The sequence below is a fragment of the Strigops habroptila genome, chromosome 10 (assembly GCF_004027225.2).
Source record: "Strigops habroptila isolate Jane chromosome 10, bStrHab1.2.pri, whole genome shotgun sequence".
Classification (NCBI taxonomy): domain Eukaryota; kingdom Metazoa; phylum Chordata; class Aves; order Psittaciformes; family Psittacidae; genus Strigops; species Strigops habroptila.
The window spans coordinates 14,278,495-14,305,921 of NC_046359.1; the positions used below are offsets into that span (position 1 = coordinate 14,278,495).

General features: G+C 39.6%; 1 protein-coding gene across 4 annotated transcripts; it reads left to right on the plus strand.

Moving 5' to 3' along the window:
• On the plus strand, nucleotides 1-26,555 carry TSNAX (translin associated factor X). Of its 4 annotated transcripts, XM_030499699.1 has the most exons (7): nucleotides 98-142; nucleotides 1,274-1,304; nucleotides 2,175-2,282; nucleotides 5,507-5,621; nucleotides 7,284-7,414; nucleotides 22,656-22,783; nucleotides 24,468-26,555. In XM_030499699.1, exons 3-7 carry the CDS (start codon nucleotides 2,267-2,269, stop codon nucleotides 24,840-24,842), a joined length of 765 nt encoding a protein of 254 aa, XP_030355559.1. In that variant the 5' UTR covers nucleotides 98-142; nucleotides 1,274-1,304; nucleotides 2,175-2,266; the 3' UTR covers nucleotides 24,843-26,555. The 4 variants fall into 4 exon arrangements, with proteins under 4 accessions (XP_030355556.1, XP_030355558.1, XP_030355559.1 ...); XM_030499696.1 differs by lacking the exon at nucleotides 1,274-1,304 and having other exon boundaries at nucleotides 1-256; XM_030499698.1 differs by lacking the exon at nucleotides 1,274-1,304 and having other exon boundaries at nucleotides 38-142.
• Nucleotides 26,556-27,427: the final 872 nt, after the last annotated feature.

Here is a 27,427-nt window from a genome sequence, read left to right on the forward strand (position 1 = left end):
TGTGGCGTTTTTCCGTCGGGCACCTGCGCGGGCACCGCGCTAGGGCGGCGCGGCGGGGCCGTGCCGGTGCGCGGGGCGGCAGCGGGTTGCCGGGGGTGCGCGGCCTGGCTCGGCGGCGGCAGCGGGATGAGCGGCAAGGAAGGTGACGGCGGCGGCGTGCGTGCCTCCCCTCCCTCACTCCCCGGCCCGGCGGCGGCTGGAGCCGGCGGCTCGTCCCTGCGCGGCGCAGCGCGGCTGCGGCCCCCGCCCGGCCGAGGCGAGTCCCGCGGCCCCCGGAGGTGCCCGAGCGAGGCCGCCGCCGCCGCCTGGCGCGCAGGGCTATGGGCGGGCGCTCGTCCCTCGGGGCGTGCGGGCCGTGCGCCGCCTGCCGCCGCCGAGGGGCGGTCCAGGGGCCGGTGGCCGTGCGGGGCCTCAAGGGCCAGTTCAGCGCCTTGAGTCGGCAGGAGACAAGGCGTGAGGAGGAGATGGAGGTGGCGAGAGCGGGGAGGCCCTGCGGCTAGGAGAGGCGGAAGGGTGAGCCTCTGCCCTGAGCAGTGGTTCCCTTCGGCTGTGGCACCAAACGCTGCCCTCACACCGAGAGAGGCCGTTTCTGCGGAGGTGTTGGTGCCTTCCCGCTTGGGCTTTGCAGATGTGAATGTAGCTTCAGAAATCTTCATCCTTGATGGCAAAAAAAGTGGTTGCTACGGCCAAAAGCTACGTATTAAACCCGTGTAGTACTTGTAATGGTAACTAACTCTCAGTAACACAGCATTCACCTTGTGGCGTCTGTGTTTGGTTAGCCTAGGCAGTCACAGACCTCCCTCCCTTCAGCCAGAAAGTGGGCCCTGCAACAAGGAAGCTGGCATTTTTACTTTAAAAAAATCAAGTCTTAAGTTATTGTTACTGCAGTCTGTGGTTTTCTGATGTTCAAGTTGTTGAGTTGCTCTGTGGAACCTCTTCTCTCTATTTGTCACACACACACTTCAGGAGGGCCTGTTTTTTCCTGTAGGTCATTATGATGTTCCAACTTCGAGAATACTGCAGAGAGTTTAATTCTCTGCACTATTTCAGGGGCTGTGTTTGTAATGTGTTCAGCTGCTACAGGAAAAACAAAACCCTGAACTCGTGTCCTAACAGAAAAGAAGGAAAAAATGATTTTTAGTTTCCTCTTTTAGAAAGTAACTACGCCCACTTCTGGCTTTGCTTTGGGATAATAAACAATTAAACGGAAACATTTTAAAATCCAGTGTTCGTCTGTAACTTTTAAGTAGTTTCCTTTTGTTCTTCTTTTAAGGAAATTGAGAGCACTCCACATATTCAAAAAGGTATGCTTGTATGCAAGTTTGCCAAATTTTGGCCTCTGTTAGGAACACAAAGTGTATGGCTGTCACAAAAAGGTGGTAGCTAGAGGGAGGAATGCGTAAAACCTAAATGGCACAGTGAGTCAATCCTAGGTGAAGGAAGGACAAAAGGAAGAAACACTACAAGGTGTAAATTGGTAGTAAAACACAGTCCAAGAGAGGTGAGCTCTGGGTAAGGGTTTGAAGAGGGAGGCTAAGGAAAAGGCATATAAGGCCCGTTGAAGGGAACAGCTGTGTCGGGTTGAAAAGAGAAGAGAACTGGTTAATGGGCAGAATGTAAGGACCTAAGATGCTCCTCTGCAGGAGCTAAACGTGCATACCTGGCTAATGGTAGTTTACTTAAATTATGCCTTGCTGCTTTTTGTGATTACTGAAGGCCCACAACACAAAATAATTACAATATTGAAAATACTTCAGTGGCTCTGGTCAATCTGAATATTTAAAATAATTAAAAGGAAAAAAGAAAATCTAATCGTGTAGGCTCTTGCTAAAACAAGGATTTCCATGCAGCCATTCCCTTACAGAAAGGAAACATGAAAGGGTGTGAAGACCTTACCAAAAACAAAAAAAAAGGGACTTGGAATCCTACCATATTCATCCATTAAAATTGGTAGGATTTTTCCTAATTTTCCCTAGGAATGTGGTGGAAGACGCTAACATGAAGATGACATCAGTTGGTAATAAGATTCATCCAGTTTATCGTACGCCATCCTGTAAAATATGGTTACAGTTGGGAGTGCTTTGAAGACAGTGTTCTGATGCTGCTTATTCTCTGGGAAAACTACTTTATTTTTAAAATACATTTGTGTGTGTGTGTGTATGTTCTATTAATAGGATCGGGTGGGTTCAGAAAACGAAAGCATGACAATTTTCCACGCGGTCAAAAAAGAGAGGAAAAAGAGAATGTTACTCCATCTTCAGCTTTGATGACATCTTTCAAATGTAAGTAAGCGTTTAGGAAGCCACATTATAAAAATGTGGTGTACAAATTGCTAGGAAATAGCTAGTATTTAGTGATGGAATAAACCAGCTTCTCTGGGGAGAAACTTGAAACTGGTTGGACTCGTGCTTCACACATTTAGAGCTTGGTGTTTTGCTTTTTATGCAGTAAAGTACTGACAGTGGGGTTTCACAGAGCTCCACCTGACTCATGACTTGCTTCCTTTTTCATCCTACCTGCTGTTCCCCCAACCCCCTGCTTGTGCTGAACCTGGTGCTAAGCAAGCTGAGTAAGTGTTCAGCCAGACAACAGGTGACAGAGTCCTTTGGTGGCAGAAAACTAAGATCTGCAGAAGGGTAATGCAAAATCTGAGCCATGGTGACAAGAGGAGGAAATGGCTCCCACTGGGGAGACTGAGAAGGCTCTTAGCTCTTGACCTTGGCTCTGGTGCATAGATGACTTAAGCTACTTTAATGTAGACCTGGATGCATTGATTTGTGAGTTGGTAGCTGTTTATACATGTGCTTTTTAAAAAATAAGAGTTCAGCTAACTAATGCAGACCTATATGTAGACACTTAGTTCAGTTTGTTTGCCTTTATGAATTAGCTTATATTTAGGTTTCTTTAAATAAGCAAGTGTAAACTTCCCTCCAACCAAACTGTTTTTATAGGGTTTTGCACAAAACCAGATTTAAGCTTCAGTAAATTTAATTGAAATTTCTCATTAGACAAGGCAAAATAACAAGGCAAAATAACCAGGCAAAGGTGAACTTCAGAAATGAGAAGTCTTGACAGAAGAAGGAAGGGAACAGATTAATTCTTGGTGTAAAATTTTCCCCATCCTGCCTATTTTTAATGAAGCTAAGGAGAGTGAAGGAGTAAGAGTCAGATGGCTGTTCTAGATCGTCCCTTCAACATCATGAAATTCCCTTGCTTTCTTTAAAACAGATTTTTTTCCTCCTGTGTAAATCATCTTGGCAGATCATTAACATTGACCCCTGAACTTTTATATTGAATAACGTACATACACTTGTGCTTGAATTGAGTAGAGCAGCTGTACTTTAAACTTTAATTTTTCACCCTTAAGCATATCAATTGATCATAAGGTTGTCATTAGCTCAGACTCAACACACTTGTTTCCCTCCTTTCCCATGAGATCCAGTCAGCAGCATTTGGCTCATTTCAGAAATAAGGTAAGGGACATGATTTATTCATCTTTTCAGAGATCCACTCTTTCTATTACACTAGTGCTTCTAAGCCCCAGGTGGAGACAATGGTGGTCTTTGTCTCCACATCAGGCATAAGCTTTAAGAAGAGGTGTGCTCCAGGCGGCTTATAATTTAGCAAGCTGTGTAAGGTGGTCTGGAGCGGCACACTATTTCTATATATGTTGTCTGAATTTAAACAACATAATGTGTGACATTTTTCATCTCCTTGGAAAAGAGTTGTGCTTGAATTGACATCGTTATCTCTTGGCACCAAAGATGTCTAAAAATTTAATGAGAAATTGTCTTCTATAATAATAATTAATCAAAAACCAAGGAGTATTCAGTTACACCTTTTTTTGCTTAATACATTTTAAATATGACAGCTCAGTGATACAGAGGGTGGATAGTATCTTGGTTTGTAAGGTTAAGATTTACCAAGTGTCTTTTTTGATGGTCTGAATTTGCATGAACACAAGCAATAGAGTCTGAGTCCATGATCTATGACATTAAAGTGGAATGTGTGGAGGAAATGGCTGTGTGGTCTCAATGCGTTAACCTGGAGAATCTACAGAGTTCTAATCCTTTGCAGTTTTAGGCAGTACAGTATGTTATCTTGCATCTTTTCAGGCTGAAGGTTGGGGTATTTGTCAGTGTTTTACTTCATGTCACAAAACACTTCCTAGTAGTCCCTAACAGGTTTAAAATCTAACATAAAAGTCTAAAAGCCACAGCTATCCAGAAGAGATGAGAGTCATTGGTAATACTGTAGTTTCTCAGAGTAGCAAATGTCCTGGAAGATGAAATTTGTAAATGGTCATTGCAAATGCCCTATACGGCATCCTACAAAGGAAAGTACCAGTCACCCTCCCTCAAGTTCTGTCACTAGAATCTGAGGGAAAATTTCTTCTTGATGACAATTCAGTGGTGGACTTGACTCTCAGAATTTAGAAGAGAGATACCAATCGAACACGTGAAAAACTTAAAAGATCAGTAGGAGCATTTGTGACTTGGAGTTTCAGAAGAAGATTGGGGAGTACAGAACAAAAGAAGCGGAACCAAGTTTTTATCAAAGTGATGAGATGTACTGTTATTTTTGCAGCTTTATCTAAACTGCTTGTCAGCAAACTGCTGTGCTTTTTCTAAAGGATACTCTCTTATCAGACCCTTTAAAAATTTAACTTCTTAGCTCAGTTTCGCCATCTTCTCATACAGACACTCTCACACCTCAGACAGTTACGCAGGAAATGTTAGATTTCTTATGAGTATCTATTAACGGTTTATTTAGTGGAATAATGGTCTATAAAATGTTAATGGTATCTGTGAAACATTCATGTTTGACTGTGATAACCAGATACACATCCTCTGTTCTTTTTGTTCAATGTGGTTAGACAGAATTTACATCAGTAAGTCAGAAATCTTATTTTTGATCTTGGTTTGCTTTAGTACCTTTAGTTCTTAGGGATATGAATGTATTTGACTTTTGGCCACGTCTAGTTGGGATGCAACCCTTTCTTTTTATTAAATGGTGCATTTTAACAGTGTATGTGCCTTGGTCAAATGCCTTTTTTGTTTGTTTGTTTTTAAGGACTGGTCAATCTTATTTATTAGTGATTGTAAGGGTCTATTTTTTAGTTTATCTTTCTGAAATTGGGTGAAATTCTAAGTCAGTTTCCTGAGCAGCAGTATCGCAGAATAGATTTACTAGCTAAAACAAGTATTTTCTCCTAAAATTGTTTGGGCTGTCTTAAAGCATCGTCAGGGTTGATGTGTATTTAAACCTGACTTACTCAACAAAAGTAGTATTGATGTTGACTTTTGCAGCTCTGGCAGTGGTGGCATCTGCAGCCGTGCCCCACACAGGAGCAGCTGCACTGCCCACCCTTGGAAAAGGCAAGCGGGGGAAAGGGCTGGTGGGGCTGGGGCCCATAAGCAGTTGCTGTAGCACAGGCTCTCTGCTTTTCCCCTATGCTGTATACATGTGATAACCAGGCTTGTTCCTGTAATGATTGCCTCTGCAGCATTTCAGCTGGAGCTTGACACCAGGCATGATAAATATGAACGGCTCGTGAAGCTCAGTCGTGATATAACTATTGAAAGCAAAAGAACAATATTTCTGCTCCACAGGTTTATCAGGTGAGTCGTATCAAGCGTTAAAGTGCTCACAGAAACCTAGAGACTGCCTTGCAGTGTTGTCTGTGTTTGGGATTAATAGTTGCATTGTTCTGTCGAGAGAATTTAATTAACTTCCCATAAACATCGTTTTGGGTAGATGGCAGCTAATGAATGCACGCTCCAGTTAGAGAATGAAAGATGCTGGTTCAGGTTTCTCTGTTGGTTTTATTGATGTATTAAACAGGATCAGAGTAGTAGAGTGTAACAGCTTAAGAGACCTTTCCAGCTTTCAGCAAACTGGGAGAGAAGATCATGCACCCTTCCTTCAGGTTGGTTGCCTCTGCAGTTACTTCACCATTTTGATTGCTGCAGTCCCACGCTAGGTCATCAATGCAAAGAGGAGGTGACCTGGGTTTTGTTTACTTCAGTAAATACTGCAACCTAAGAGGCTTTTGTGTGAAGTTTTGAGCTTCCATATGTTTGTGTTCTTATGAGCCTCCAAGCAATCTTTGAAAGTCACAGACAAACTTGAAGAATAACAGGAAAATTTCAAGCTTTGCATAGCCTGCTGTATAAAATCCTTAACTGTATGTGTCAAACACTGGTCTTATGTATTATAACAGTTCTCTCTGATCCTTGTATTTGTAGTTATTTTTTGTTACCAATCAATGCATTCTGCTGTATTAGTAACTATTTATAGTTACCATAGTAGTAACAGTTATAAATAGGTGTTACGAAGTTATCCTCGTTTTAATTTGGTCTTGTTCTCAAACAGGCATTGTGACAGTTCCAGTAACCGCTACAGCCTTGACTGTAAATAGCTACTCCCACTGCAGGGGCTAGGTAGCTGGGAACCGATAAGGGAAAGAAAACCAAAAAAGCTTCCTCTTTACTCCAAATTCTAGATTCCTGTTTTGTAAGATATTCCTGGTTTTGTGGGAGTGGAAGCTTTCTGTGCTGTATTTTTATTTCTTTCTTTGCTTTTCACTATTACTGTGGCTTTACTCTCTGTAAACTTTACTGTTTGCTTTTAAATATATTCTTGAGACCAGTCTATCAGGATTTCCTTAAATAGACTGTAAACTAGTATACCATATAGATTATTTGATGGGGAGGGGGAAGTTTAAAGAAAATGAGATGGACTAAACTTTAAATGCCAAGTATATATTGTGGTTGTGAATCAAATATTTCGGCTGTTCCTGAATAGTATAGTCCATAATTACTTCCTAAAAAAAAATAATTAAAAAAAATCACATGTAGAAATAAGTCATGTATTATATTTTGCAATATGGTAGTGTATTGCAAAATATTGATTTATTTTTTCAAGAGGTTGAAGGACTTCTGCAAATACTGCTGGTTTTCTGGAATACTTTTTTGAAGCCTTTGCACATGTTTCTCATTGTTCTTACTTAAGCAATAATTAAAATCCTCATCTGGAATAAACATCATGCTACCAGAACTATTTGGCTGGTTGATTATTTTCCTGGTAAGAATCTACGGAACTTCAGCATCTGCAGTAGGTATTAATGGAAATTAAACGGTTTCTCATTCCAGTATAAGCTTTGCTTTTTCCTGAAGCCATTGAAAATGTATTGGTTAGTAGAAGAAAATGTATAATACTTCTTTTAACTGTTTGTTCATGTTCTGAAAGCTGCTGTTTCAGTTTATCTTTTATGATTGCAGTGCTCCCAATGGGGAAGAAATATTAAATGAATCTGAAGTAAAGCTAGATGCTGTCCGACGGAAGATTAAGCAGGTTGCACAAGAACTGATTGGAGAAGACGTGTATCAGTTCCACAGAGCTATATCTCCAGGTATATTATTTTAAAATAGGGAAAATATGCTATTTGGCACTAAGCTCAGTTTCTCTTTATGTGGCAGTGGTTCCTCATCATGCTGCAAGGTCTGAATGTGTGACATTTCTATGCTTATAAATCAGGACTCAGATTAATCTTCATTGTTAGCAAATCTGGCTTTCATATTAGAGCGGCTATTGCCCTTCAGTCGTCTTATCATTGCAGTTAAACAAAGATTTAAATTGGAGACTACATCTGGAAAAATTTGGACGCAGACTAAAACTGAAGTTGGGAGTAGTTCTAATAAAGGTACTGGCTGTTGTCCTCTGAGTGAGGAGCATTTACCCCATCTGGAAGGTTATAGTGTCTGGGAGGAAAGTGGGAGTGACTGTCTTATGAAATGATCCCATTTTGAGTTGATAAAGTTAATGAATTAAAATCCTTAGATTAGCATTTTCTTCCTTCTAAAGACTCAGAATGTGCTTCTGCCTCTGTGTTACAAGCATTAAATCTGAGTTTATACTGTTTCTATCACATCTTTTTCTGTCCCTCTCTGTAAATAGCAGTCTTTACTAACATCCTTGAGATACTAAATCTCAGTGCTTTCATGACTCTTGCCGTCAAATCATATTTCTTTGCTGAATCTTTGCTGATAACATGAATCTTACCTAAAATTGTAAAATCTTGTTTTCAGCAACACGTAAGTAAAATATGTAATTGCTTCTTTGACCTCTTGCCCATGCATAGAAGTGTCTTGTGTTTATCAGTCTCATTTTAAACATATTGGACTCCTGTATATCTTTCCTTGTTTAGGCAAGACTTCTTCAGCTGAGGAGACCTGAAGATTTGCACTGAATGCTTTGTTTAAAAATGTCCATAGGATTGGTTTGATAAACCAGCAGCAAATATATCTATGTAATTTACAAGACAAACAGTGCACAGGTTAACTTACGTTTTACACAAACTTAAGTTGGTTAAGAGTGAGACAGCTCTTAAGTGAAAGCTCGTTTTGGGCACTTCTGAACCAGAAGCAGCTTGTCATGCTAGTCTTCATAGCTCTAATTCAGTTCCACAGTCCGCTTACCTGTGGTGCATGGGGTTGTTCAAATTAAATGTAAGTAGTTGCTCTTAAACAGCCACTTAAACTATGTGTGACTTGCTGCTATATATAGCTTAGTACTGTAATGAGGAAATGAAAAGAAAGAGATAATTCAAAACTCTGACGCTATTATGACCTCAAACCATGAGCAATCATAGTCCAGGTATATTACGAGTATCTTGACATGCTGAAAATGTGTTTTGATTTTCATTCTAAGTACTGCTTATAAAAGCTGAAAATCCTTGCATTTAGTGTTATGAACAAATATTTTTGAAAGCTTCGTTGAGACTTGTAAACCTTGTCTGAATAACCCCTAAAGCTTGTAGTCCTGCGTGGGTCATATAATGCTATCTATAGAACGGCAGCATTTGAGGTCTGCTACCCCGTGAATCTTGGTGAGACCTCTTGATACAAGCTGTCAGCCTTGCCATGTGAGCGAAATTGCTATGGGGTAACCAGTTACCCTGTATCAGCTGATTCACCTGAATTGTCTCTGTTTTCTTAGTACATGGCTTTGTGTGGGTAAATTCAAAGAGGCATACCTATCTCTGTTTTTACTGAGGGGCAGCCTACCTGGAAATAGCTTGCATTCATATCAGATGTAATAGACTATGCCTGCCTACATAGCAGGCATATGGAAACTTACTGTGCAGTAACTTCTGTGTGTACCCATGTCTTATAAAGTAAGTGAGCAAAACTGATGCTAAGTTTCTACTTCTGGATTCCCTCCTCTGAGTAAAAAAAAAAAAAAAATTAATTACTGTGTTTGTTTTTTTTAAAAATACATATTTTCTAACCTGAAAAGTTATATTTATCTTTTTTATATTAAAGATATGTAAACTGAAGCTAGCCAGAGCAACCTGAGGGTAAAGAAACTACTGAAAAAATTTCTGTTCAGGTTTGCCTTGTGTAGTTGATAAATATTCCTACACAGTCAGCTACACTGACTCTCCTGCATAATCAATTTCTGACTGGCATGAAGATACCTGTAATAGCAAAATGGACCTGAAGAAACTCTTTAGAAGACAACTGAAAATATGCTGTCTGAAACAATTCAGCATTTCTAAAGCTTTCCCTCAGTGTTTTAAATGACTCTTAAAATGACTAAGATGTATTTGTCCACTGTAGAGCAAGCCAGATTACTATAGACCTCTAGTGTAGGAAGTTAGAGGCCTGCTGCAGGTGTATGATGACTCAATGCCTCCACAGCTGCAAAGCTATTTAGAGTAGAATAGACTATTTCAGATAGAGGGACCTACAATGATCACATAGTCCAACTGTCTCACCAGTTCAGGGCTGACAAAACTTAAAGCGTGTTATTAAGGGCATTGTGCAAATGCCTCTTAAACACTGACAGGTTGGGGCATTGATCATCTCTTTAGGAAGCCTGTTCAGTGTCTGACCACCCTCTCAGTAAAGGAATGCTTGCTAATGTCCAGTCTAAACCTCCCCTGGCACAGCTTTGAACCATTCCCATGTGTCCTATCACTGGATCCCAGGGAGAAGAGATCAGCACCTCCCTCTTCACTTCCCCTCCTCAGGAAGCTGCAGAGAGCAATGAGATTGCCCCTCAGCATCCTCTCCAAACTAGGTAAGCCCAAAGTCCTTAGCAGCTCCTCACAGGACATTCCTTCCAGCCCTTCCACCAGCTTTGTTGCCCTCCTCTAGACCCATTGAAGGACCTTCACATCCTTCATAGCTGCATGCAGTTATATGCACAAGAGCACATCCGTAACAGTTGCATGAGGCTTGGAGCAAGATTGTCATGGAGTTAAAGAATTTTCTTACCACAGTCTTGAGACAACTTAAGAGAATGAATCTTATTGACCTTTCTAGATGAAAAGAAAGGAAAGCAAAGAGGTATTAGTATACTAAGTAATAAAGAGGAAGGAGAAGTAGACTCTGCTGTTCATCTTTCCAGAAATTAGGTGTGGAGTGTCTCAAATAAATGCCTGAACTTTGTGTTTTTTTGGACAGAACTAAAAAGATAGAAATATGCAGCCCTCATTGCATTTCTAGAGTTAGAACTGGGAATAGCTGTACTTCTACCTTTTCTTTTCAGGTGACATGAGTAAGTGGCAAGTTTGTGGAGTATCACTGGTTATATAATGTATTGGTTATATAATACTGCCTGGCCTCCCCATTCTAGATCTCCCCATTGTTTCTGTAATTAGGCAGTTCTTGCCTCATTTAGAAGACTGTATATAAAATCCAACTGAAATAAGTTGCCTTCATCACATTTCTGTAGGTCAACAACAGTGTCTACTTGAATTCTAGCTCTTTTACAGGATGCTCCTCTGTGAAGGGAGTTTGTGTCAGCTGGTGTCCATTGTTTTGTAAGGGTGTGTGTTAGAACGTAAGCATGTGTCCCTGAGAATACAGGGTATGCTTTTACACATTTTAAATGAGCTTGTATGTATGACAAGTATGAAATGTGAACTTTTAGGCAGAGCTTTAATCTTACCTTGTTTATTAAATCCTCTGCTCTCCAGTTAGTCATTGGAGTGGCAAAAAAAAGGAATATGTAGGCTTAAAGACTTGCAGATCTTGATCGTGCTGAAGCTGGGATCAAGGAGGTGTCAGAAACGTGAAGGTGCTTGATGTCAGGATTGTGAAGCAGAGACAGAAAAACTAGAAATATGAAGAATGAGGGAACAGTTAGATAAAGAACATCTGTAAGAGAGAATGTTTTATTCCCTCTGCCCCCCACTGTTTAGGAAGAACTGTAATTGGGAGGGATACAGTGGTAAGAGTTAAAGAATGTTTGGTTTAGTTTTGTTTTTAAGTCTAGTATTCTTTAATTGTAGCTTTGCTTTTCTCATAGTGGAAAAAGCTTGCATGCCTTTTAGAAAATACATGTAGCTAGGAAAAGTGCTAGATCTTTTGTCTGTTATGTATTTCCTAGAGCTGTAAGTTTTGAACTTCCTTTCACCTAGTTTTCAATTCTGATTTGGTATTTTAAAGAAATTCTGGAGAACTAGTTAAAAAGCTTTTTATGAACAAAAACATGCCATTAAACTGCTTTTTTCTTCAAAAAAGAATAAAGAAACGCCTGTGTCCCATATCTCAAAAGCAGCATGTCCAATTAACCTCAAACTTCCTAAAAATATTCTCCTTTGTCTTGAAACCAAACATGAAACATCCTCCTGTTCCCCACCCTACCTCTCACAGAAAGAGTAAAAGAGATCAAAACTGGGCTTATAATGGAAACCATCATAGCAGCTGTAACTAGGGAATCATGACTGTCTGCATAATAAAGCTGCCTAATACATATTTTATTCAGCATAATAACTATTAGCCTATAAATAGAAGAGTGCTAGGAGTATAATGCTTGGGAATATTGTTTGCCACTTGTAATTGTTAAATGCTTTTTTTGGGGTTACTCCAAGCAGTTGTTCTTTTGACTTGAAGATAAAACAATTCTGGCAGAGCACTAAAGGAGTTTTCATGCTTTCCCTCATTAAGAATAGTGCTAATGGCACGCAGGACGTTTCCCCAAAGGACACTTGCATGAGCTCAAACACTGAGTATAGCACTAATTGAACAACAACAAAAACTGATGACTGTTTTCTACACGTTTCTTAACAGTACAGATTGTCCCAGGGGATGATTAAACAAGCAAACAAAGAGATACTGAAATAATGAAGTCATTTTTTAATGTAGAGCTCTCCATTTGTTATGTTAGAATGTTATGCTTTGTTGGTATTTTTAAAGCTTTACTATTTGTAATATAGAATTCCTGCTCCTTTGCCCCACTTCGCAGTGTATACCTTATATATCCTGTGAGGAAATGTGTACTGTTTCTTTAAAATTGTTGTGAGACACTGTGCAAGAAAGGGACTGAAAAACATGGTATGAATTTAGGAAGGGGAGGAAAAAAGTGTTCAGGATTTTATATATGCATATATGTGTGTTTGGGTATTTATATATGTATATTTAACTCTAAAATGCTAAGGAAAATATCAGTAGTATACAGGAAAGATCTGTATGAGCCTTAAAGACAAGATATGTACAAGCCTACAACATGTGGTGGGTCCTGTGCTTGGGTCGCAACGCTATAGGCTTAGGGAAGAGTGGCTGGAAAGCTGCCCAGAGGAAAAGGATCTGGGGATGTTGGTCAACAGCTGCCTGAACATGAGCTGGCTTGTGCCCAGGTGGCCTAGAAGGCCACCGGCATCCTGACCTGTATCAGCAATAGTGTGGCCAGCAGGACCGGGAAAGGGGTTGTCCCCCTGTACTTGGCGCTGGTGAGGCTGCACCTCAAATAGTGTGTTTTGGGCCCTTCACTACAAGAGAGACGTTGAGGTGCTGGAATGTGTCCAGAGAAGGGCAACGAAGCTGGTGAAAGGTCCAGAGCACAAGTCTGATGAGGAGCGGCTGAGGGAAGTGGGGGTGTTTACTCTGGAGAAAAGGAGGCTCAGGGGAGACCTTACCAGTCTCTACAACTCCCTGAAAGCAGTTTATAGTGAAGTGGGGGTCAGTCTCTTCTCCTAAATAAGAAGTGATAGGACAAGAGGAAATGGCTTCAAGTTGTGCCAGAGAAGATTTAGGTTGGATATTAGGAAACATTTCTTCACTGAAAGGGTTGTCAAGCATTGGAACAGGCTGCCCAGGGAAGTGGTGGAGTCACCATCCCTGGAGATATTTAATATTTGTAACCATGTGTCACTTAGGGACATAGTCTAGTGGTGGACTTGGCAGTGCTAGGCTAAATGGTTGGATTTGATGATATTAAAGGCCTTTTCAACCTAGTTGATGCTGTGATTCTATGTTAGGATTTAATCGTGAATTATTCTATGCATGTTCTAAATCTGTGCTGCATATATGCAAAACTTGTGTAACGCAGAGGGACACTTAAGATTTACTTTGTAGGTTGGCATTGTGTGGGATTGTATGGAGTACTTTTTTAATGTGATTTTTAAAAAAATGAAATCTCTAGCTATTTGGAAACTTAATTTTTTTTTTTTTTTCCCTTAATAATAAGGACATGTGAGAGAATTCTAAGGTTTTTGAGGGGTTAAACTATTTTTTATGTATATTTATTTATATGTATATTATAGGGCAGCTTGACTGAAAAACCTCTTGGGGTGATAGTTTTAACTATGTGTTGATGTTCTTACAATGAGGTCATCAGATTCTGCCAAGAGCTAGGTGTGGTATTATCTTCACAGCTGATAGACAAGATGTGGAATGAGGAGCCCATAACTCTTCTGGGGCTTCTTCAGTAGTGTGGCGCAGGATGATGATAGTAGATGCAACTAGAGCATTGTTGGCTGACCTTTCTGTTTGCTGTGTGCCTGAGCTAGCAGCGGTGGTGAGCGGAGTGGTGTGCACAGAGAAGCTCATTAGCTCTTTATCATGTCTGCACTTGCTCTCAATAGGATTAGATGACGAGACTGTAAAATGTCAGCACCTTGTCAAAACTATTGCTCTGTGACTGCTTCTGCTGCTGCTGATGTGGGAAATTCTGTGTAAAAGTTCAGCATTGACGCAGTCTCACACATAATTTATCTTGTGCAGGCACTATTTGTGTTCCGAGAGAATGATATAATGGAGCTTATTTCTGTCTCCTGCCTTATGCCGTTTAGAGTCACTTCAGGCCTGTAATCATACTGCAACAAACTGCATTGCTGGCTTGAAGACAGACAAGCCTGCATGGATGAAAAAGAAATATTTTAATTGTACTAGAATACTGTTTTTTAACTGCAGTATGTAGGACCACCAGACATGATGCTGTAAGAAATGCTCTGGAGATGAGAGAGGTCCATCCAAGCAGGCCAGATTTAGATTACTGATTATTTAAGTAATATTGGGGTTTTTTTGGTACTGTATGAAGGATTTTAATTGGAACACCAACTAAAGGAACTATCCACGTAATGATTTCTGTATTACCTGTTTTTTTTGTTCTTAACTTTTTTACTCATAATATGGAAAGAACAGTGGCTACTCGAGCAGTGCTAGCTACTTTTGTATTTGTAGACACCTGTGTATTTCTGAAGTAATACCAAGGTAAAGAACTATTCTGTACATCAGGAACAGTAAAACTAAGACATTTTTTCCTTTAAGAGGGTTTAAAACCTGATAAAAATAGGTGGCATATTTAATTATAGATTTGCGATACAAAGGAAAAGCTTTTTTACTGCATAAGGAAGGTATCATTAATTGTGAATGTCTCACTCAGAGAAAGACTTGAATACACCTAGAACTTGAAAGGAAAGCTGTCCATGAAGGAAGCAATCAGATTTCTGCAAGATGGTGGGAAAACATAGTAACACAGGAACAGGATGTAACTGAAGAATTAATCTCTTTGCTGTTGTGGGTGAGAGGTAAAATGCCAGAAATGGAAACAAAGTTTCCTGATTTTACTGGAAAATTAACAGAATTCGCAGTGAATAAACTAATATTTATCAGATCTAATTTAGTTAATTTCTTTGTTTCTGTGTTTTGTTACTTTCTCTGTTTTTCTGGTGTATTTGCATCACCAAGCGTGCCAACAGACTTTGTCAAACTGATTTTCTTCAGGCTGCAAGTTGCTTATGTGAAACTTGATACCTTCAGCTTGTTGCATTTTACTACCCTTTTATTATTTCTGGTTCATGCCTTTTTCCTAGGTTCTTCCAGGGAATGTGAAAAATTGGCAACTGCACAACTTTTTACTTTCTGCTGCAGGGTTTGTATGACCAGACACAAAAACTTAAAACAACCCTGGGAGAATGAACGTGAATTGAGTCATGACCAAGCAGGGCATGCATTATGTGAGCATTGATTACCAGCTGATTCTTGAATGAGCCATTGAGTTCAGCAAAAGCTGTAAATTCAGCAGGAGCCCGTCTGTACAGCATAAATCCATAAGATAAGCTATATACAGTCTTAAAGATGTGTGCTGTGGCTTGGGCCAAACAAGGATTGTCCTTTCATACTTAAGTTTTCCAGTTAAGACCTGACTGTTTTAAAGTCCTGCAGTACTATTGTGGCAAATACTGCAGTTATTTACATGACAATCTGAAACTAATGACGTTGTCTTTTAATACATTTCATAGTTAGCAAATGGAGAGTCCTCGTGCTCCGGCTCAGGAATTTTTTTCGACCCCCCTCAGCAGTCATTCACAGACCAGAGCTCTCCAGCCTTTACAGGAACCAAGTGCAGGTGGAACATGAGAGAAGACCAAGAAAAAAAAAATCTTTGAATCTTTTTTTTTTGTTTGTTTGTTTAAAATCACACAGGAGAATGTGTCATAGAGGAACTACATTCCAGGAAACAACTAGTATAGCACATGGTGATTAGGTTTTTGTTTTGGCATCATGTGGTGAGAAATGGGGTTTGGTGAGTAGTGATGTACCTTTTTTTAAATATGGTGAGACACCAGATTTACATTTATGAAGATAAACGGCCACCATTGGTGCTTCTGGAGTGCTAGCAAGTTGGGGCTGTTGAATGGAAACATCTTGAGGAGAACTTTCACTGGGGCTTGAACTGAAGAAGCTGTGTTGTGTTAGCTGCCCTTCCTTCTTTGATGATTGAACTTCCTGGCTCAGTCAGAGCTTCCTTTCTTTGGTATCTTGAACACTTGCCCTCGAGTGTAGACTGTTAATAGTGTAAAATTTGCCATCTAGCTGAATGACTTTTAAAACTCTTATCAAATATCAAGGCAATTGGAGGTAGTCAAAGAGAACGGGAAGACTACTTATCACAGGGGTGGTTTGGGGTTTTTTTGTTTGTTTTTTAAGAACAACTGTAGAACATTGGCTGCACTTCAGAATTACTACATCGGGGGATGAATAAATAAAACTCCCCCACAACCCTTCAGAACAGTAAACTTGGTTACAAAAGTAGCCATGGTACATCCCTCAGGTGTTTAAGTAGAAGCGAAATGAGTCACCTGCAAATTAACCCTAGCATTTGCCATAGGTACTCATATTTCTAATAACAATAACAAAAAGGCTTGATAGCACTGTTCTCTGCAGTGAGAGATTAAAATATTCCTTGCTGTTCTCTGCAGGGCTTTTGTGCCTCTTTGGGGAAATAACTGACATCTCACAGGCATCTGTGCCTATTAAATAGGGAACCTCTATTTGTTGCTGTAGTTACTGGGAAAAGAGACTAGTTTTGGGATTACCTTTTTCCCCAAAGTTGGTGTGTATTCAACTTTAAACAAAGTACAAACAATATTAACGCTTCAGTATGTGAAATACATCAATTCAACACAGGCAGCTAGAAGGGAACAGAACTTCTTGGTGGTCAGAGATGTGTCAAGTAGCAATTGAGTAATCAACAAAGCATTCAGGGCTTAATACTAGAAATTCGTATCAACTTACTGATATAATAATAATTATATTGATATAATGTAATAATAATAATAAATAGAATATTAAAGCAGTTTAGACAAATCACTGCTAGATGTGATATGCTTCTAAAAATTTATTTTCCATTCATAATCAGTTCAGGGTTATTTAAACTAAGTTTTCCTGACATATTCACCCTTGTGTTTGTACTGATCACTAAAATAATTCCAAAAATGGATTGAGAAAATGGTGCAGTTTGTTTCTGTGAATATGGACTTAGCTGTGGTTTTTCTTTCCCCAGTTCCCTTAATACTCATAACCCTACCTGCTGTAATGACGCAGCTTTTGAAGTATTACTCGGTGAATAGAAACAGATTCTCTCTCTTCCCCTCCTTCCCTCTCCTCCCCCAGTTTGTAATCTTTTATGGACATTTGCTGTAGTGCTTTTATTTGTGTTTGTGAGTCCTATTTTATCAAATCAGTTTTATCAAATTATTCTTTTAAGCAACTTTCACAACAGGATGTCCAGAGCACGCCTGTCTCTGAGGATAGCTGGCTTTACACTCTTTCAGTATAAAATTCACCTTTGACTTCATGCTCACAATCAACAAAGCAGGTTGATTGTTTAGTTTAATTACTTAAGTTTTTATTACTTGTGCATGGAAAGAGACTTGTGAATTAAGGAATCATTGCCAAGTCTGGAGAGAACTGTAATGGAAAAGACTGAACTGTGAATTGTTGGTTTCATCTTAATAGCATGCTGCCTCTGAAGCAGAATGATTTGTGTATTAACGCTTTTAAACTTAATTACTTGTATTTATTTCAGTTGATGTACCTGGTTAATTTTCTGATTATTTTACAAGTTCTCCCTTTCATTGATCAACATGTAGAGTGTAGAAGTGGGTTCTTCAAGTCTGCCATCCTCTCCATATCCTGCAGAGCTTAATAATAACAGCTTTCCAGTTTAACTTTGGTTTCTCTTTGGGATTTCCACAAGAATTTGATTTTTTTTCCCGGGCTGTGGGGGGGTTGTGTGGTTTTTGGTGGTTTGGATTTTTTGTTTGCTTGGGGTTTTTTAATGAGAATGTAACTTGCCAGCCTAAACATGATGATAAGATAGATCTGTGGCTGTGCTCTTTTGATTTTGCAATGAATTTGCAAGTGGGTAGTTTCACATGACTCACCCTGTAAATGCACCCCACCCTTCATATACTGATCCTGGAAGAAACTTGCTGTGTGTATTTTCCTACTGTCTTTCTAGTGGCTGCTATTGGCCTGTGATTCCTGCTGCATGGTTTAGGAGGGTAAGAGAACACAGGCTGCTTATGTCCTAACCATCAGCACAGGCTCCTCTGTGACCAAAAAGATAAAGGGGAAGGAAGGAGGACAAAGGGATGGAAGGAAAATGAGTTTGAGAAGAAACAGGGAGAGAAGAAGCTTATTTGAGAAGATGGCAGGTAGCATTGGCATTGCCAACATCAAGAACTGAAAGGCATGAAATCCATTTTAAACCATATTTTAACTATTGAACAGATAATTTAAAGGAGGAAATTAAGTAAGCAAAAATTTAGGAGGAAATTTTCACCTCTTTTTTGATCTGTCATTCTGGATTAAAACTTCTGGGCATGCCTGCATGTACATCTTGGATAGAATTAGATTCTTTTTAGCCTAACCTGACTCCTGCAATTAGGGAATTTTTATTCTTTACTCATTTCTAAATAGAACTATATTTTCCTACCTCTCATGCATTCATTTGACTCTTGGATTGAGTGCTCCAATGACTTGTTTTTTCAAATAAACCTGATTTCTTGCTAAGTTTCTTAGAGAAACTGCTTAACAGTACTTTCTCAGAGCTTGCATATGCAGATCAGGATAAATGTCTTGAGTATCAGCTGATACAGCTGTCAAAAAATGTGCACAAAATTTCAGGCACAAAATGTCCTTTATAGACAACATGTGCTCAGAAGATATCTCAGTGTAACTTTCTAGTTAAAATAAGTTTTCAAAATATAGGAGGAGTCTGTTACACTGAGACACTGTAACTTGTCACTAGCACAAGCTATTTATGTCCAGTAAATGTAGTAAAATATCAAAATACTTAAGCATTTCTTACCTTACATGGGTAATTTTAAGAAGTGCTGGTAGAAATAATACAGTGCTTTTAATTGGGATTTTTGATCTGTGTACTAGAAAAAAACCTACATAAAAGGCAGTCTTACAAACTATTCCATTACTGGCAGCTCAATCCAGAAATAAGCCAGTTTTGGAGTAAATCCAAAACAAGAGCATAAGGGGAAAGGTATTGTTGGATGGTGTAGTGAAATGGGTTGGGGTTTTTCACCTTGGGGATTGTTCGCTGAAAATAGCGGATGTCCTACCATTAAGCTAAAACATAATATATTTAAACATCCTTCTACCTGCATGTGAGAACACCTTATTTCAAGGTCTTGGGTCATTGAAGTGTCATGTTGTAGCTACTTCTGGAAGGAGGGCTTTAAAAAGGAAAAAAAAAAACAAAAAAGGCAAATATGAATATTTTTTGCAAAGTAGTTATTACCAGGATTTGTTACCAGTCTGTAGTGGGAGAAACTTTAGATGAGGTTTTGTAAGGCTTACTTGGACATAGTAGGAGATAATTCCCACATTGTGAAACGGTGACAGTAAATGACAAACCAGACTGTGTGTGCAACATTCACATGGTATTAAACAGGAGTGAGGAGAAGAGTGGAACATGACAGCTACGGTGGGACAGCAGGAGGAAGTAAAAATATGGTTATGTGTACATGCATACAAGTATGCCTCTGTAATAAAGTACATAAAAATAAATGAATGGAGGAGCAAAACACATGCCCTGGAAAAGGACAAAAATGTGTGGAGAAGCATTAAAGTGGAGTGAGCTGAAACTGGAAGTTATGATTGACCAAGAGAACTGTTTGCCAAAAAGTTTGAAAGCTGATTTGATCTCTTGAGAACCTGAGAAAATGCCAAATCGATTCTTCGCATGTGATAGCCTTCTTCACGGATAGCAGAGAGGGATTCTCACAGATGTTGTCAAGTGCCACTGTGTCTGGTAGCTTACAGCTTATCCACAGAAAAAGCCAGAATTTCGTAATGGATTACTGGCTGTGTTACATCACAGGGTTAAGTTGGGAAAGGAATGGGTGATGAAATCGACCTCTTTGCAACTTCTGAAGTTATTTATCTTAGATCCTGAGTAGCTTTTATCTAGTATTCTTCTATTGCTTGTGCCCTGGATGCTTTATCTGAATTCAGTTGATTAAATTCTTGTGTTTAATTGGCCTTGCAGCTCCTGTGTGTGTTCTGATTTGTGATCAGCAGTGCTGAGGGTGGCTTTGGTTGCTGGATGTTTATTTGGCTTTTCGAGCTTCTGCTGTACAGAAGCATGAAGGGCGCAGGCTGAACTGCCATTCTGAATTGCCCCTGCTCACCTTGCAGATACATATTTAAAAGGAGAACATGCAGGTCACTTGTCACACTATTGTGATTTGGAAAGCCTTCTACGATTGAATTTTCCCTTGAGGTTGCCTCTAGTTTTTGGGGTATTTCCACCATCATCTGTTATTCAAATCTATGTTCTCTTTGATTTAGACTTTTTCTTTGATCCAGATGGTGTCTAAATTTGCTGCTTCCTGCATATCTCTGTAGGATGAGGTCCTGGCCCTGCAGAGGCCAGCTGAGGATTTTAAGATTATTCTAATGGAACCAGGATTCTGCTTCTGGTACCCTTGGATACCTCCACATTTTCTCACTTTTCACACTGGCAAAACTGTTGTCTAATCCTTGCAGCATGATCTGACAGTGTCACCTCCTTTCTTCTATTGAAGTGAAACCATCCCCATAGAATGGCTCAGAATGGCTCTGCTAGAGCCATCTCTGTCATGTTATAGTCTGTTCCTTTGGCATTTTCTCTGTCTATAGGTCAGGGATCCATGTGCATTGATTTTGTCTTCAAAACTTTTTTTAGCTTAGTCCTACCCGGCCTGTTTTTTCCAGTTTGGTTCTGCTTTTTTTCCATGGAGAGTGCCAGCTTCAGCTTTCTGCTTATGAAGTTTTCCCACATGCTTTCCCCAAATCTGCTCTCTGCACATAAGGAAAACCTGACAACCTGTGAAATTGCTGTCTGAACGTTCAAACTCTTTCTTAGATCTCACCTTTGCAATAATGCATATAGAAAATCACCATCTGCCAAGTAGGTAGCGAGAGGTAATTGTGACAGGTGGCTGCAGATGGCATACAAATCTGGTACAAGCTACTTTTATTATCCCATCTTTTATTTCCTTGCCAGCACACCAACTTCTTTTGTTCCCCTGAATCCCTTGCTTTTAGAGGGTAAGTTCTAACCTGCGTGTTTTAAGGAGCCTGTTCACTAATTACCACAAAATAGAGAAGCAGGAAATTCCATTTTAAAAAATTATCTACTGTTGCTAATAAGGTGAAACAAAGGAAATTTGTTTTGGAAATGACTGGGTTTTGGTAGGTGGCCTGCCCTGCTTTTGATTTATCTGCAGTCTTTTTCTCTGCATTGTGTCTTTGTGGACTTGTGAAATACTGATCTGCACTCTCCATCGTACAAATGCTGTCTTTTAAAAGCGCTCTTTGCATTGGAACAGACCTTCCAAGGTCATCTAGTCCAACCCCCTCACAATGAGCAGGGACATCTTCAACTGGATCAGGTTGCTCAGAAGCACATCCAGCCTGGCCTTGAATGTTTCTGGGGATGGCGCATCCACCACTAATCTGGGCAACCTGTTCCAGTGTTTCACCACCCTCATTGTAAAAAATGTCTTCCTTCTATCTAGTCTAAATGTACCCTCTTTTAGTTTAAAACCATCACCCCTCATCCTATTGCAACAGGCCCTACTAAAATATTTGTCCCCATCTTCCTTGTAGGCCCCCTTCAGGTACTGTAAGGCTGCAGTAAGGTCTCCAGAGAGCCTTCTCTTCTCCAAGCTGAACAAGCCCAACTGTCTCAACCTAATTTCATAGGAGAGGTGCTCTAGCCCTCTGATTGTTTCTGTGGCTCTCCTCTGGACCTGCTCCAACAGGTCCATGTCTTTCCTGCGCTGAGGACGCCAGAGCTGAACGTGGTACTCCCAAGTGGAATATCACAAGAACAGAGCACAATCTCCCGTGACCTGCTGGTCACGCTCTTTTTGGTGCAGCCCAGGATACAGTTGGCTTTCTGGGCTGCAAGCGCACACTGCTGTTCATGTCCAGTTTCTCACCCACCAGTACCCCTAAGTCCTTCTCCTCAGGGCTGCTCTCAATGCCTTTATCCCCCAGCCTGTATTGAAACTGAGGAGTGCCTTGAGCCACGTGCAGGATTCTGCACTTGCCTTTGTTGAACCTTGTTGGTCCCAATTGTGAGTTTGTCCAGGTCCTTCTGGATGGCATCCCACCCCTCTGGCTTGTCAGCTGCACCACTCAGCTTGGTGTCATCTGCAAACTTGCTGAGGGTGCACTTGATCCCATTGTCTGTGTCATTGATGAAGATATTGAACAGTACTGGTCCCATTAAGGACCCCTGAGGGTCGTTATGGGGAGCTGCTGTTCAGTATGTTTCTGAGAGTGATATGATGCTTTATACTGAAATTGCATCAGGTTCTGAATAAAAAATGCAGTTGGAGTAAAAACTTTAAAGTGTTTATCTGCTGTGCCCTTGGCTGGTTTTTGTACTTCAGAAGCGTGCTATGTTAGATTATGTTTCAATGTTATTTCTGGATTATCTTAGTTTTAACTTCTTGCTAGTAACCTTAAAATAGTCTCACTGAAAAGATTTCTAAAAAAATAAATAAATAAAGTGTGAATCATTGCTGGAGAGTTTGAATTACTGTCTTAATTGTGCTATTTTTGCAGGACTTCAGGAATATGTTGAGGCGGTCTCATTTCAGTATTTTATCAAAACACGCTCTTTGATTAGTGTTGAAGAGATCAACAAACAACTAATATTTACAGCAGAAGACAGAGAAGAAACAACAAACACGGTAAAAATGTTTCTTTTCTCATGTGACAAACATTTTTCTGAAATGGAAATGCAATGAGTAAGCTTAGTCACATTTTTGGCATCTGATTAAATAAGGCCAGCGAGTGGAATAATATTAGATATACATGTGGACTTTGACTCCTTCAAAACATGCTTTTTATTCTGACAAGTAGTAAACTAAATCTGTGGGATACAAGTTTATAAATTTCACATCCTTCTTGTTCAGAGCAAACTGAACTCCTTCTGGTAAGGGGAAAGATTCAGGATAGTGAATACTGGCAAACAAATATAGAGGAGGGATTTTCAATGTCTGGGACTACCCATGAGGCCTACTGATAAGCATCACTATACTGGTGTATAGTGGTGTAGCAAAAGTTGGGGGTAACAAATGAATCAAAGGCAGGATGAACTCTGTGAATGAAATCTTACTGCTGGTACTGAACTAGTCACAGGAGGCACTGTTTTCACCTTCTGTTAAAATGCACCGTATGTGTCTTAGCTTGGTCATTTGTAACCTTCCTGGAGTTGATCTTGATACTTTCCCTCAGAGGACCATCATACCTTAGCCCTAATACCATATCTGCTGTTTCTTGACTTTCCCATACTCCTTCCCTGCCCTAAATAGAACTTTTTGCGTAGGTACAAACTACTGCCACTGACCACAGTAAACTGGGTTCAGTTTGATTTTTGACAGGGCACAAAAGGCAATTTTATAGTAATGTACAGAAATGCACATGCAGTGCATGTGCAGTGTACAGTAATGCACAGCTTGAGATGAATTCCTGAGTCTGCTTCTGTTGAAGAGATTCTACTGTAAAGCACTTCTGATTCTTTTTCATTCTCTTGGTAAGATATTTCCAAAGAAGCCATGTTTTCAGCTTAAGTTCATTTGTTCTTACCAGAGGCAAACCCATTGTGGCACACTTGTTTTAGCAAATTGTGGAGTTATTAACCCCTGCCTACATGCCTCTGACCAGACTTGTGAATTTGGATGAACAGCATGGGAGCAAGGGACCAGAAATAAACCTGTGTTGTCTCCCACATTACCAGTATTTTGGCAATAAAAATCATTGGAAACTTGGATATAGGAACAAACCTGTAACTTTGTGATGAGTTTTCTTCATGAAGTATTTTTTTAGCTATTTTAATGAGTTCAGTTGATATAAAATAGATCTGAGAGAACTATACCTATCAGCTTCTGGTAGAAAATATATTTTGAAATTCAAGATACTACTACAAAATTTTATGATTGGTTTTCATAATGCAGATTCTTTGATTCTTGACTGCTTTGATAACTTTGGGTAGACCATTTTGGGAAAATTTAAATCTATTAGGCTGAGACCTGTCAGCCAAAAAAGAAGAAAAAGTAAAAAAAGCAACTGCAAATAAATGTTAGTACAAAGATGTGATAATTCTGTTTGCGAATAGAGATGGTAGAAGCAGGGTATGTTTATCATGTTCGCTGGAATGGAAATCTCATTTCCAGTGGAAATGATGCTTTCATACCTTGTGGTGTGCTGGAAGGAGGTTAGTACTTCTGAAATCAGACTGAGTGGAAGTGCCATGCAATTTAATTTTCCAGAATGTTTTCAATTACCAGTAATGTCAGATAAGTCAGTGTGTATTTGAACTGTTATAGGCTGCTTTTTCATGTTTCTCTGTACTGGACTTTGTTCTGTCCTCAGACCTCGAATTCCCATGATAAACAACCACATACTTGGAGCCTGAAGGTAACGCCTGTCGATTACCTGCTGGGAGTGGCTGATCTAACTGGAGAGCTGATGCGGCTGTGCATCAGCAGCGTTGGAAATGGTGACATAGACACGCCTTTTGAACTGAGCCAGTTCTTACGTCAGATTTATGATGGTTTTACTTTCATTGGCAACACTGGACCTTACGAAGTATCTAAGAAGCTGTATACCTTGAAACAGAGTCTGGCAAAAGTAGAGAATGCCTGCTACACATTAAAAGTACGGGGATCTGAAATCCCAAAGCACATGCTGGCTGATGTGTTCTCCACCAAAACAGAATTGATTGACCAAGATGAGGGTCTGCCTTAAAATAAGGAGACTGTTGCAACTCAGAAGGGAAGAGGACTTAGAGAAAGCTTTCTAGTTACCGTTTGTGGGGTTTTGACTCTTCTCAAAGCTTTTTAGGTAGAAACATTTTTAGTTTTATCTAAGAGAAGATTGTTTGCAGTGATAATTTGTAACCAAACATACTTCTTATGATGTGCAAGAGAACAAATGTTTGACTTTGTCCTCTCAGTTTGGAATTTCCTGTATTGCTCCATTGTATCTTCTTTGAGAACTATCAAAATTTCCACTGCACTCTACACCAGTGACTGTCCTTCGTGTGAGCCACCTCAAACTGTTGTGGTTGCTGTTAGCAGTTTTTGGCAAGCACAGCAGTGGAATAAAAATGGTGAGGTACTGTTATTTAGCATTATCCATATATTTCTGCTGACCTGTTTTCTGAGTATTTGGGTTCTGTACTCATACCTAAAATAATGCACCTATCTCTGTGTAAGTTCATCCCTCGACTTGAAACTGAGGTGGTCTCAAAGGTGCCATGTAACTTTTTGTTTTCTCTGATTAATGCTTTTGAGCATGAAACTGAAACTAAGTCAACTTTTTGCCAGTTGATAATGAAGCTAATCACACCAGGTAAATACTGCTGTGCACTCATTGTTTTGGGGCTCTGTTTAAATTGAGCTCTGTTCAAGTTAACACTGGTACTTCACAGTTTTGACATGAGCTAGAAAATCCACAAAAAAAAACCCCAATTGTGGAATATATTGGTTTACATTTTTTGTAATACAGTTTAATGCAGAATCTGACATCTTCCTGTTTGTAGACAAAAGCAGAAGACTTACCAAGTAGCAGTTTTTGGCCAAAACATATGCAGTGTGGTGTTGGAAGTCTGTTCTCCATTGTTTGTGCTGCCCTGAGGACCTCCAGTGGGGCTGAATGGGTATAAGTGAAAAAGGGCTAGCCAAGCTTTAAATATCTGTTAGCAGGAACTATATCATGTGCATGTTCCTATGGAAAGGAAATTGCAAACAGAAATAAGGCAGACATTCTGACTTCCACATTTATCTTTGAGGTGGGTATGTCACCACTGGCAAAAAATCAGGGCTTTCTGCCGGTGTCTGAAGTTATGAAAGTCTGATAATGTACATTATGTTAAAGGAAAACAGATAAAACAACACGATCTTTAGACTCCAGGAAATAGGCCTCCCAACTGCAATTGAAAATACTGCCTGTTTTTTATTTCTACTTCCATATGCTGTGATAGTGCCAGTATTTTTCCCATGAGCATGTCCTGAATAGCTGGGATCATCTGATATATGGATAGGAATGGGTAAATACATTTCTGCCACATTTTTCCATTGTTTCCACGTAAAGCAATATATGGTGGGTTGAACAAGAAGTGGCTTTTTTCCTATTGTTTAATACTATTTTTTACAATAAATTCTGAAATCTAGTCACTGCCTGTACTTGGTCCTTTTGCCTGTTGATCCCAGCAGTAGATAATGGTGTGAGTTTCCCACTGTGCATGGCTGTGAAACTTGGAAGTTTCACTCCATTCCTGTGTTCATACTTGGAGGAACACTTTCTAATCCTGAATCTCTTTTCTCTTTCTCCCTTAACTTTATTCTGTAAAGTCTAAAAACTAGTTAGGAGAGAAACTTCATGTGATCCTCTTGTGTTAAAAAAATGCAAAGGAGTCAGGTGACAAAAGTTTATCGCTGGAATAAATCTGTAATGGCACCCACATTTTTATATCTCTCCTTGGTTTTCACCTGTTTCTTTTCCTGATGGGAAGAGGGGAAAGAAAGGAAAGGATATTTTTTAATAAGGATTTTTTTTTTTTTTTAAATTTTCTTCCTTCCTCTTCCCCCTGAAATGTAAGCATCTAGTATTTCAGTTGATGCAGGTAAGAGTATATGGTTTTGTGTCCTTTGGCACAGCTACATTTACTGCAAGTAATTGCTTGTTGAATGTATGTGCATGAAGTGAAAGCAGGTATTATTAGAGGTATTATGTGATATTAAACAGAGGTCTGTCTCTTGTCTGTCCTAGCAGCTATCAGGTGGAGTTTAAAAATGTTCATAGCACATTTTGAAAAGGGATGAGATGAACTCCAGCACGTGGCAGCGCTTGGCTGAGTTGTGTTCTGCTTCTAGCCATGGAATGAGTCCACAGCAGCCACAGCTGTAGTTAAAGAGCTCCTGCTTTTGTACAGTCATTCATTATCTTAAAATTGCAGGTATCTAAAAAGGGTACTTTTTTGCCCTAGCAATCTTTATGTTAAAGGTTCTTACAAAAAAATACATACTGTTTCTAATGATTTTGAAATTTAAATTTTTCTGTAAGGTGAGAGAGAACTTTTTAATATGACAGACATGATTTCTAAACTTCAGGCTGTCTGCCTGGAATCAAAAGCTGTGAATAATTTCTAATAGGGAGCAAAGTGTATGTGTGGTGTATTAAAACACCAGCACAGATGGGAAATAGCTAATGGCCTGCGAACCTCCTGCTCAAGGAAGTATTTTCCCCCAAAAAACAATTACACTGTAGCTATTTGAAAAGTGACAGACATTTATCAGCAAAACAAGCTGCTAAACAAGCAATGGCAATTT